The sequence below is a fragment of the Antechinus flavipes genome, chromosome 3, assembly GCF_016432865.1.
Source record: "Antechinus flavipes isolate AdamAnt ecotype Samford, QLD, Australia chromosome 3, AdamAnt_v2, whole genome shotgun sequence".
Lineage (NCBI taxonomy): Eukaryota > Metazoa > Chordata > Mammalia > Dasyuromorphia > Dasyuridae > Antechinus > Antechinus flavipes.
In genome coordinates, this window is record NC_067400.1 from 74,104,082 (window position 1) to 74,116,922 (window position 12,841).

The window sequence follows — 12,841 nt, forward strand, 5'->3', positions numbered from 1 at the left end:
TCCACTCATCAGCCAAAATGATTGTCCTGAAGTTCGTTGGACCTCTTCATCCCTCTATACAATAGATCTTATTGTTTACCTCTTGCCTCCAAGACCAATTATAAACTCCTCGGAGATTTTGATCTTTTGGCAGCTTCTTGCACCTTTTCCAGTCTTCTCGCTTCCTTCCCCTCCGCAATGATGCAGAAAAGCTGGCTTCCGCTCATTTCCACGGGCTGTCCAGTATTCCTGGAATGCCTTCTCCTTTCAACTATTAAATATGGATGGCCCCCAGTATTCGCCGCCTCTGCTCCAGACTCAGCCCGGGAGGCTGGCTCCCCTCCCTGCCGAGCCTTCGCTTTCCCACTAAGATCACCCTGCCTGTTGTCCCCGCCCCCGGCACCCAGGCGTGGCGGGAGTTTCTGGGGAAGCAGGGACTGTGCTGTAGTACCTGCAGGTGCTTGATAAATACGGCTTCTGTGTCCCCTGGCCAGCCGGCCAGCACACGTCATGTTTTTGGAGGGACTGGCGGATCATAGCCTGTTTTCCGAGAGCCCCAGAAACCCGGCGTTGGGCTTTTCTAACGACTGACAGACCCGCGTTGGGCGCTAGGGGGCGCCTCGCTTCGCACCCTGCCCAGGCGCCCACTTGATAAGGGCCAAAGTCTAGCGCCCGGCGGCCTCTGCCTTTTAGAGCTCGGCGCGCCCGCTGCCTGCCATGGCCTCCCGGCTCTTCTGCAGGTCTCTACGGAGTTGGAGCCGCCTGACCAACCAGCCTCGGCTCGCCATCACCCCGAGTACCAGGCGAGTGTGCTGCTGAGGCCCTGCGGAGGGCGGGGGAGCGGAGCAGATGGGAGGGTTTTTAAAAAAAGTTTGTGGAATCTCTTTGTTAGCGGGAAATGGTGCTGCCTTAAGTGAGTCCCTTTCCCCGCCGGAGCGTGGATAACCCTCGAGGGAGAGCTGGGAGAAGTTCTGATCCTCGCCAGCCGCGGGACTGCCCCCCGCGGGGAAGTGGCTGGTGCCCTCTTTGGCTCCTCCAGCGCCTGGCGCGGGAGCAGGGGGGGCGGGCTGCCTGGCACCTGGCAGAGGGACCCCGCCTTGGAGGAACCGGAGTCGTGACCCTGAACTTTCGCTTACTTGCTCTCTCGCTGGAGTGACTGCGGTCTTGACCGTGAACTTTGGCCTACTTTCTCCCTCGCTGGCGTGACCTTGAACATGGGCCCCTTTTTCACCGAGCCGGAAGCCCCTGCAGACGCCGAGGCTAAATTTGGCCTTTTGGCTGCAATAAGACAGCACCTTCCCCCACTTCCCCCATTCTCCAGGGGCAAAGGCCATCTCCGCGGGCGGGGCAGCGGGGAGGAAGGGCACCGGGGTTCGATCTAGGCTTAAAGCTCGCAGAAGGGTGCTCTCCAAGTGAAGAGCCAGGTCGTCCCCCCCCTCCATTCCCCCCAGTAGACTGAGCATCCTTAAAGTGGAGCCGAGTTTTGCTCATTTTAAATCCCCAGCTCTTCCTAATCGCCCAGCATATAGTAGGTACTAAATACATGTTGATTTACCCCCTGCTCAGGGACTTCTGATCTGGCCCCTTTTCTAGAAAATGACTCTTTTAACCTCTGTTGGCTTCAGTTTCCTATTTATAGATAACAATAGCACCTATTTCCTGATATTTTGAAGATCAAATGAGATAGTATATGTAAAGTGATTTGCAAGCTGTCAGTCACAATATAAATGCAAATTATCCTCATCATCATTTAATTATTATTATTATCATTATAACCTATGGCAGATATCCAGTATATTATCTTTCTGGATTCTGAAATGACTCTCCTGAAAAGTAAAACTTTTCATTGTTTACCAAAGGCATTAATGACAGTAGCCTGATTGGGAGAGGGGGGGAGGGGGAAGTGATAGACTATTTTAAAAAAATTTGCTAAGGGGTTTAAAAAAATTTTTTTTAGGTCCTTACATGCAGAAGGGAAAGGTCGTCTGGAAAGTTCTTCTGCCAAAAGCCTCACTGATGTTGGTATTCGAAGAATCTTCTCTTCAGAACATGATATCTTCAGGGAAAGTGTCCGAAAGTTCTTTCAAGAGGAGGTGATTCCACATCACACAGAGTAAATAAGATCATTTTTGTTTCCATTTTGAATATTATGAATTTAGATGTAGCTAATGACATTATCTTACAGAGGGTAGTTCCTTTCCTAGTCTGCTTTGTATATTTTGTTCTTGATTGCTATGTAGTAATTTTAGAACATTGACTGGCTATTGGTTCTTAATGAACAGCTAAATGTTTTCAGTTTGATAAAGAGTACTTTTGTGAGTTTGCTAAGTTTTTCCCCTTAGAATCAAAATCACAATTATTTGTTCTCTTTCTCCATCATTTCTGCATCCACATATATTTATATCATTATGACAAGAAATATTTTTGTATTATAAAACACAAAACCAGATGTGGCTTTTTATCTAAGTGGCAACCAGGGGTAAAGAGATTGGAGTTCTGGCATTGAGTCAAAAAGACCCGAGTACACATCTGGCTTTAGACACTAATTTGATGTATGACTGATCCTTTGCCAGTCACTTACACTCTGCCTGCTTCAGTTTTCCCATCTATAAAATTGTAATGCCTACCTCCCAAGGTTGTTATGAGGATTAAATGAGATGATATTTTTAAAGTGCTTTGCAAATCCAATATGATATAAATACTAGCTATTATGATTACTTCTATTATTATCTACTTAAGTGAAATGATGCCATTTTAATTTTAATAATATTTTATTTTTCCAGACACAAAGATAGCATTCAACATTTACCTTTGCAAAACCTTGTGTTCCAAATTTTTCTCCCTTTCTCCCCTTCCCCAAGACAGCATACAATCTGATATAAGTTAAAGATGTGCAATTCTTCTAAACATTTCCATATTTGTTATGCTACACAAGAAAAATCAAATAAAAAGAGGAAAAGGTATGAGAGGAAAAAAAACAAGCAGACTAACAATAATTAAAAATTGAGATGCCATTTTTATATAGAATATATCAGAATCAGAAATGGAAATTTACCTCCCAAACTCAGAAAAATAAAAAAAAGCTTATTTTTGCCTGGGATTTTAAAAAGTTTTCTCACTGAAACCCTTTCCATTTTGCAAATTAATGAGAAACCTGAGTTAAAAGACTTGTCCAAGGCCATGTAGATCTAAGAGTCAGAATCAAGATTCTATTCCATATTGGTTTTTTTTAAAATATTTTTTAAAATTTTATTTAATAATAACTTTATATTGACAGAATCCATGCCAGGGTAATTTTTTTACAACATTATCCCTTGCACTCGCTTCTGTTCTGATTTTTCCCCTCCCTCCCTCCCTCCACTCCCTCCCCTAGATGGCAAGCAGTCCTATATATGTTAGATATGTTGCAGTATATCCTAGATACAATATATGTTTGCAGAACCAAACAGTTCTCTTGTTGCATAGGGAGAGTTGGATTCAGAAGGTAAAAATAACCCAGGAAGAAAAACAAAAATGCAAATAGTTCATATTCGTTTCCCAGTGTTCTTTCTTTGGGTGTAGCTGTTTCTGTCCATCATTTATCAATTGAAACTCAATTAGGTCTCTTTGTCAAAGAAATCCACTTCCATCAGAATACATCCTCATACAATATCGTTGTCGAAGTATATAATGATCTCCTGGTTCTGCTCATTTCACTCAGCATCAGTTCATGTAAGTCTCTCCAAGCCTCTCTGTATTTATCCTGCTGGTCATTCCTTACAGAACAATAATATTCCATAACATTCATATACCACAATTTACCCAGCCATTCTCCAATTGATGGGCATCCATTCAATTTCCATTTTCTAGCCACTACAAACAGGGCTGCCACAAACATTTTGGCACATACAGGTCCCTTTCCCTTCTTTAGTATCTCTTTGGGGTATAAGCCCAGTAGTAGCACTGCTGCATCAAAGGGTATGCACAGTTTGATAACTTTTTGGGCATAATTCCAGATTGCTCTCCAGAATGGTTGGTTCGTTCACAACCCCACCAACAATGCATCAGTGTCCCAGTTTTCCCCCATCCTCTCCAACATTCATCATTATTTTTTCCTGTCATCTTAGCCAATCTGACAGGTGTATAGTGGTATCTCAGAGTTGTCTTAATTTGCATTTCTCTGATCAATAGTGATTTTATTCCATATTGTTTAACCACCTTCCAAGTGAGTGTTCTTTTTTGCTATACTTTCCTGACTTTGTTCACTCTTATGTTCTGTTTCTTACCAGTACTTGAAAACAGCATGGAGTAGAGGATAGAGAGATGGTTTCAAAGTTAGGAAGACCTGAGTTCAAATCCATCCTCTAGCATATGCTGGATGGATATCAAAAGACAATTCTTAAGGACTATAGGTTACAGAGCTGGTACTGACCTGCATTAATAGAGAGTTTCTTCTACATAAACCAGATGTTCTATATAGCAGTGACATCAGATGACTTATCTCTTTCTTGACTCATGACTTTATGATTATGTTCCTAGTGAGTCACTAAAAGGGAGGAATATTAGCAGCTGGCATGTTCTAGACTATCATTCAATTTTAAAACTTTCTCTTGGTAAATTCCTGATAGCATGCATCTTGCATCTTTACTTGTGGTCTCTCCTAAATACTTTCAAGTGCCAATTTTTTTTAAAAAAGGCCCTTTTTCAAATTATTCAAATATGAAAAAATAATGAGAAATATTTCAATGACCCATTTTTCTTATTTCTCTCTTTTAGGTGGGGGGGCAACCTTATTGTTAACTCACCCCCTTTTTCTAGTAAAAAAAATACAATCTTTGTAACAGATCTACAGGTTTGCAGTGTTCAAAGATGCACATCTCATTCTGTATCTTGAGTCTTTGTGAGGAGGTGGACAACTTATTTCATCATTAATCTTCTGGAATTTGTGGTTGAAAAATGGAATTATGATCCATGACAATTCCAAAAGATTCATGATGGAAAGTGCTATCCACATTCAGAGAAAGAACTGATGGAATATGAATGCAGATCGAAGCATACTATTTTCACTTTTGGGGGGATGATTTTTACTTTTACTTCTATTTTTTTTCACAACATGATTAAAATGGAATTATGTTTTACATGATTGCACATATATATAACCTATAGGAGATTGCTTGCCATATTGGGAAAGGATGAGGGAAAATAAGGAAAAGAGGAAGGAGGAAGGGAAAAAAATTTGAAATCCAAATTTTTTTTTAACATGACTATTATTTGATTTATTTACATTTTCTATTTAAATATAAATTAGGAAAATAAATAGTCCCAGTTTAAATTAAATCAAATAAATCCACTACCCAGTTAAACCCATTGAGTAGATTTGGAACCCAAAAATCTTTCAACAAATGAATGCTGAAAATTATACATGTAATTGGAAATACTATTAAGTAAAAAAAAGGAAACTGCATTGATAAGAAAAGTCTTTCAAAATTTTGGCCCTTCAGAGTTGTTGTTATTGTATAAATTGTCTTCCAGTTTTTCTTCTCTGCACTAATTCATACAAGTCTTTTCAGTTTACTCTGAAACCACTCATTTCATAATTTCTTATGATATAATGATATTTTATTATATTCTATATCTGATTATTCACCTGTTCTCCAAGTTATAAACACCTTTTCTTTCCTTTTTTTTTTTTTTTAGCAAAGCAAAATAAATTTATTGGCATATTATAAATCTTATACATTTTACATTTTGTAAAAAATATATTTAAATGTAATATCTTTATTTTGCCCCCATGAATTAATGTATATGATTTTAATTTTAGATTTTAATGTAAGATTTTGATACTTACTCTTCATTCTTTTAAATCATAGAAAAGATTTTTATTTACATGGAACCATGTAATAAACATGTTTTTGACAAGCAATTAAGTTTATCTACATCTAGTTTTGATTAGAGTCCATGAATTTTCAATAAAGGTTAAATGAGTTGACTGTCAGGTCACTTTAGCATATTTACATCAATTACTTGAATATATTTATTTTTTATTATAGTTTTTTATTTACAAAACATACGCAGGGGTAATTTTTCTTTTTTTTTTTTTTTCATTTTTTAAAATTTTATTTTATTTCTTTATATTGACAGAATCCATGCCAGGGTAATTTTTTTACAACATTATCCCTTGCACTCGCTTCTGTTCTGATTTTTCCCCTCCTTCCCTCCACCCCCCCCCCCCCAGATGGCAAGCAGTCCTATATATGTTAGATATGTTGCAGTATATCCTAGATACAATATATGTTTGCAGAACCGAGCAGTTCTCTTGTTGCACAGGGAGAATTGGATTCAGAAGGTAAAAACAACTCGGAAAGAAAAACATAAATGCAAATAGTTCACATTCGTTTCCCAGTGTTCTTTCTTTGGGTGTAGCTGCTTCTGTCCATCATTTATCAATTGAAACTGAGTCTTTGTCAAAGAAATCAACTTCCATCAGAATACATCCTCTTATAATATCATTGTCGAAGTGTAACGTGATCTCCTGGTTCTGCTCATTTCACTTAGCATCAGTTCATGTAAGTCTCTCCCAGCCTCTCTGTATTCATCCTGCTGGTCATTTCTTACAGAACCATAATATTCCATAACATTCATATGCCACAATTTACCCAGCCATTCTCCAATTGATGGGCATCCATTCAATTTCCAGTTTCTAGCCACTACAAACAGGGCTGCCACAAACATTTTGGCACATACAGGTCCCTTTCCCTTCTTTAGTATTTCTTTGGGATATAAGCCCTATAGAAACTCTGCTGGATCAAAGGGTATGCACAATTTGATAACTTTTTGGGCATAATTCCAGATTGCTCTCCAGAATGGTTGGATTCGTTCACAGTTCCACGAATAATGTATCAGTGTCCCTGTTTTCCCACATCCCCTCCAACATTCCACATTATCTTTCCCTGTCACTCTAGCCAATCTGACAGGTGTGTGGTGGTATCTCAGAGTTGTCTTAATTTGCATTTCTCTGATTAATAATGATTTGGAGCATATTTTCATATGTCTATAAATAGTTTCAATTTCTTCGTCTGTTCATATCCTTTGACCATTTATCATTTGCAGAATGGTTTGATTTCTTATAAATTATAATCAATTCTCTATATATTTTGGAAATGAGGCCTGTATCAAAACCTTTGATTGTAAAAATGTGTTCTCACTTTATTGTTTCCCTTCTAATCTTGTCTGCATTTGTTTTGTTTGTACAAAAATTTTTCAATTTAATATAATCAAAATTGTCTATTTTGTGGTCATTAGTGATCTTTAGTTCTTTGGTCATAAATTCCTCCCTCTTCCACTGGTCTGAGAAGTAAACTATGGAAATTTTTTAACTCTTTTCAATTTGCAGGTGGGAGAAAGCTGGAGAGGTAAGTAGAGAAGTTTGGGAAACAGCTGGAAAACAAGGACTTCTAGGTATCAACATTGCAGAGAAACATGGTGGTATTGGTGGAGACCTGTTATCTTCGTCCATTGTCTGGGAGGAACAGTAAGTATTTGACTCTTATTTTTATTTACTAAGTATGTTGATTGATATTTCTTTGACAGATAATAAGTCATAGTGTGGCAAAGCTAGATTAAACTTTAGGGATCACTTATTGTAGTCCCTTATTTTACTGATAGGGAAACTGAGACCCAGAATGTTATGTGACTTGCCCTTAGTCACATGTTAATGAAGTTTTACTTGCAACTTAGTCTTGCTAACTCGTAGTCCATTGTTTTTTCCACTAGATAGGATACATCATCTCCTTAACTATTTTTAGATATTAATGCCATATTTTCTTCTGAAACTTGAACACTCAGATTAAATCACTGAGGCCACAGGAATTGGAGAGATGGGGGAAGATCATGGTGTCTTATAAATTACTCTAACTGTAGATTTGAAAATAATTATTTTAGTCAAATATTCATGAAAGTCCATTTATGAGACTGACATTTGATCCTTTAAAGAAAAAAAAAACTATTCATTTTTTTTATTATTTTGGGGAGTATTTGGGACTAAGTGATTTGCCCAAGCTCACATAACTAGTAAGTATTAAGTGTCTGGAGTCACATTTGAACTTAGATCATCCTGACTCCAGAACCAGTGTTTTATGCACTATACCACCTAGATTGCCCCCATATTTTTATTTGTTAAAAAGTATAATCAAAGTAAAAGAAAAAAAATTGTCCAGTCATAGAGTGAGAGAGGGAGGAATTGACCAATAGTGTCCATACAATATCAAGAAATAGAGAAGACCATTAGGTTGTTCTCCATGGATTAAATTCTTCATGGTTGGGGGAAAATAACTATATGAATGAGATAATAGACCTATAAAAATATTAAAGAAATATTATTATTAGAATCATACAACCCTAATAATATCTGTTTTGTCTGGGATTATTTTTTTTCCACTTGCTCTTCTCCCCATTCACCCTTTTCCTTTACTTTCTAAGAGCATACTCAAATTGTACAGGCCCTGGATTTAGTCTTCATTCAGACATTGTTATGCCCTATATTGCAAACTATGGATCAGAAGAACAGATTAAACGTTTTATCCCTGAGATGACTGCTGGCAAATGTATTGGGGCCATAGCTATGACAGAACCCGGGGCAGGAAGGTAAGCTGACAAATTTGGTTTTGGCTGTTTTTAGCAGTGTTGCCAGAGGATGACCTTTGTTTGCAAAGAATTTCCGGGGCTGTATTTTAACAGATTTCTTTAGGGAAAACTCCAGTATTCAATTTATGATTTAGGATTATGTGTTTGCTTTCCCTAGTTATGAAGTTATGATTTGTTGCGTTTTTTTGTTTGTTTGTTTGTTTGTTTTTGCTGAGGCAATTGGGTTTAAGTGACTTGCTCAGGGTCACACAGCTAGGAAGTGTTAAGTATCTGATATCAGACTTGAACTCAGGTCCTCCTGAATTCAGGGCTGGTGCTCTATCCACTGGGCCACCTCGTTGCCCCAATTTGCTGTTATTTTTGCGTCATTTCTGCCATGTTCAATTCTTCATGATTCTTAATTGGGATTTTGACAGAAATACTGGAGCAATTTGCCATTTCCTTCTTCAGGTAATTTTATAGATGAGGAAACTGAAGCAAACCGTGTTAGGTGATTTAACCAGGGTTACACAGCAAGGAAGCACCTGAGGCCGGATTTGAACTCAGGAAATTGAATCTTCTTGTCTTGAGCCCTAATATTTTACCCATTGTGCTGCCCTATGCTGTGATTACAAACCATAAATTTACTCCAAAACTGATAACACTCTTCAGTCAATAACCACTTATTTTCATAGATTTAGAGCTTGAGGAAACCTTAGAGTCCATTGAATCTAACTCCTTGTTTGTAAAATAAAGAAATGGAAGCCTACCAAGCTTAATTAACTAGCCCAGGTTCCCATTAATAAACATCTGGCGCCAAATTTGAACTCATATCTTCGGCATTCTGAGTCAATGCCCTATCCATTATACTAGAAGTGTTAAACTTGAATAGAAATGGTCAGAAAGACCTGAGTTTAAATCTGCCTTCAGGTACTAGCTGTGTGACTAGGCAAGTCATTTACCTTCTGTGTCTTAAATCATGGGAGAAGAAAATAACAAACTACTCCAGTATTTTTTCCAGAAAACTCCATGGACAGCATCAGCGTGCTGTGGCCGTGGAATCATAAGGGGTCAGATACAACTGAACAGTAGCAACAACAAATGTGCCCTGCACTGTGCACAGTATGTTATCAATATTGTCTCATGTATGCTCACACAACCTCATGAGGTAGTTGCTCAGTTAGAGAGTTTAATGTGGTGTAGTTTCGAAGGGGCAGCAGCACTAGCAGCACAGGGGATCAGGGAAGGTGCTGCTTAAACTGAAGTTTAAGGAAAGAAGAGATGAGGGGAAGGAACAGAGGGAGGAGGCGGGAGGAAGGAAAGGGAAGAAGGAAAAGGGAGAGCGGGAGCATATTCCAAGACTGAGTCAGTCAGTCAGTAAAAAGACAAAGATTCAGGAGGTAACAGTGGCCCATGTGAGAACAGACATAAGATCACTTTGACTGGATCTCAGTATGAGGAAAGGGAATAATAGGATAGGATAATGTCAAATGGTTAGTATAGTGTCCAGCAATAGCAAGTGCTTCATAAATGTTTACTGATGTCATCATTGAAGGCCTTGTTGTGAATACATTTAAATGCTCAGTAGAAGAGTTATCTGTCTTATACTAGAAGCAATAGGGAACCTCTGGAGTTAAGTGAGCACAGGAGGGTGACATTATCAGATTTGTGCATAAGGAAAATGTTCATGTTGACTCTGCTGGATTAGAATTCCCACTGTCTTCCTGAGACTAGCTTCTCTCCTCCTCTGCCCAGGTTTGGCAATTCAAGGGGCAATTTCCCTCCCCCTTGTTATTGTGCTTCCTCCTATTTTGGGGCAGTGAGAGTCTTTGTCCAAGGACAACAAACCTTACCAGCCCACACTGTGGTAAAACATACTTTATCCAGGAAGTATCACATCAAGTATACACAGTTCTTTAGCCTTGGTTCTTCCTGGTTCATTGACCTGGCAGAGAAAAACTTTTATCTATGTACATTTGGTTTTGGTTTTGTTGTTTACCATTCATTCAGTGATATGTTCATTCATTTAATACATGGATACCAATAAAAGATGGAAATTAGTACTCTTTCCTAAACTTCTCAATCTGGCCAGGCATAGTCAAATTTACTGGGGCCTCTGCTCCTGGTAAAGCTATGCTAACTGTTCTATATTATCCCCATTTTACAGTTGAGGAAACAGACAAACAGGTTTGTGTTCCAAATTTTTCTCTCCTTCCTCCTCCCTTAGGCAGCAAACAATTCACTATAGGTTAAACATGTGTAATTCTTCTAAACATAGTTTCACATTTGTCATGCTAAAGCTTATAATTTTTGTAACATAAAGTTGACACTGTTTTTGTAACATAAAGTTGACACTGTTTTCCTTTATGCCCGTGGAAAGCATTTTTAAAATGTATTTAAACCTGCCTTAGTTATTACTTGCCTGTCATGTTTTATAGCCAGTTATTTCTGTATCATTTATGTCATTGAATTTTTACTAAGTGGAGATAACAATTCTTTTAAAATTTTTTCCTTTTTCTTCCCAATTACAGTGACTTACAAGGAGTAAGAACAAATGCAAAGAAAGATGGAAAAGACTGGATTCTCAATGGTAGCAAGGTACGTAAAATCTAGCACTTCTAACTGTGCCAATTTCAGTCTAATTTCTAGCTCTTCCCCTCTTTTTAGGCCCCATGTGTGTTGTATTTCCCCATTAGAATATGGATTCCTTCATGACAGGGACTCTCTTGTTTGATTATATTTGTATTTTTAAAAATCTGTCTTATAGATATAAGGCTTCAGGCTTTCCATATTAATTTCATATAACTTCCTCTCACTAACTCACAAACTGGCCTAATTGATATTCCTTCATGCATTATAGTCCATCTCCTATATGTAATGATAACTTCCTCTCCCTTCCCATATGCAAATTACTTTGTATTTTTTTATGCATTTTATATCTATCTATCTATATATATATATATATACCCCCAAAGAAAAGGGGCCTATGATTTGTTTTGAACTCATATTTCCTCTTGGGACATAGAAGATTAATTATAAGAATTTGTTGAATTACATAGAATTGACCTTTTAAATATTGTTAATATAAATGCCACAGTCCTGTGATATGGCCTTGCCTCTAGTTCCTTCTGTGGTTTTTCATTCTAGATTGGTTTCTAACTGTACAGCGAATAATTGTTTTGGATTCAAAAACAGAATGTGCTGCCTGTCATTTTTTGCAGTCTTAGCAAATCAAAAATTGAGAAACTTTGCTCTTGGCAGCATTTGAACCTTTTCCTTTACATTCCTTTCTGAGAAATGAAGTATGGTGTTGTTTGGCTGATTGCATAGAAGTGGGAGCAGGCATCTACTACCTTTGATTTATTCTGAATGAAATAGCCATCTTCCTTTTTAACACACAGACTTGGAACACTATAGGACAGGAATAAAGACTGGACCTATGATTTCATCAGCATGGGGAGCTCGTACTTATACTACTTAACCTCTTCATTTCACTTTAGAGAGTTTCCTAGAGCAACTGAAAAATTAATTTCACTTTTTCAGGATCATACAGGTAGGATGTATCACAAATGAGACTTGAACTAATTTTATTGCTATGAAGCCAGCATTCCTAACATTAAACTATTCTATCTCCTTGGAGCATTCTAAAGAATTTTGATGTTATATGTTTTTATACAGGTCTTTATTACTAATGGGTGGATGAGTGATGTAGTGATTGTCGTTGCTGTTACAAACCGTGAAGCTCGTTCTCCTGCCCATGGTATTAGTCTTTTCCTAGTGGAAAATGGAATGAAAGGATTCATCAAGGGACGAAAGCTTCATAAAATGGGATTGAAAGCTCAAGTAAGCCATAATTCAAGCAGTTAATAACAATATTTAATATTGAACTTTATAAATTGGGCAGCAGAGAGAGTGCTGGATTTAGAGTCAGAAAGATTTCACTTCAAATTTAGTCTCAGACACTGTGTGGTCTTAGGAAAATCACAGGCATTCATTGCCTTAGTTTCCTTATCTATAGAATGAGATTAATTGTAGCACCTACCTCTCAAGGTTGTTGTGAAGATCAAATGAGACAAGTTTTGTAAAGATACTTAGTACAATACTTTGCACATTGTATATAACTACTATTGTTATTGTTATTGTTATTTATTATTATTATTAACCTGTAACACATCTCATGCATCAATGATATTCACTATCTCTATCACTCCTAGCCAAATGATTTCCCCCCACCACCATATGTCATGGTAAATGTGCTTAA

At 37.8% G+C, this 12,841-nt stretch overlaps 1 protein-coding gene across 1 annotated transcript in view; it reads left to right on the forward strand.

Moving 5' to 3' along the window:
- Window positions 1-607: 607 nt before the first annotated feature.
- The window catches only part of ACADL (acyl-CoA dehydrogenase long chain), a 44,463-nt gene continuing 32,229 nt past the window's right edge, over window positions 608-12,841 (forward strand). Inside the window, exons 1-6 of the mRNA XM_051983630.1 lie at window positions 608-782; window positions 1,937-2,092; window positions 7,352-7,489; window positions 8,437-8,601; window positions 11,112-11,178; window positions 12,259-12,423. Coding sequence (XP_051839590.1) covers window positions 697-782; window positions 1,937-2,092; window positions 7,352-7,489; window positions 8,437-8,601; window positions 11,112-11,178; window positions 12,259-12,423 — 777 coding nt within the window. The 5' untranslated portion in view covers window positions 608-696. The remainder of the gene's footprint in view (window positions 783-1,936; window positions 2,093-7,351; window positions 7,490-8,436; window positions 8,602-11,111; window positions 11,179-12,258; window positions 12,424-12,841) is intronic.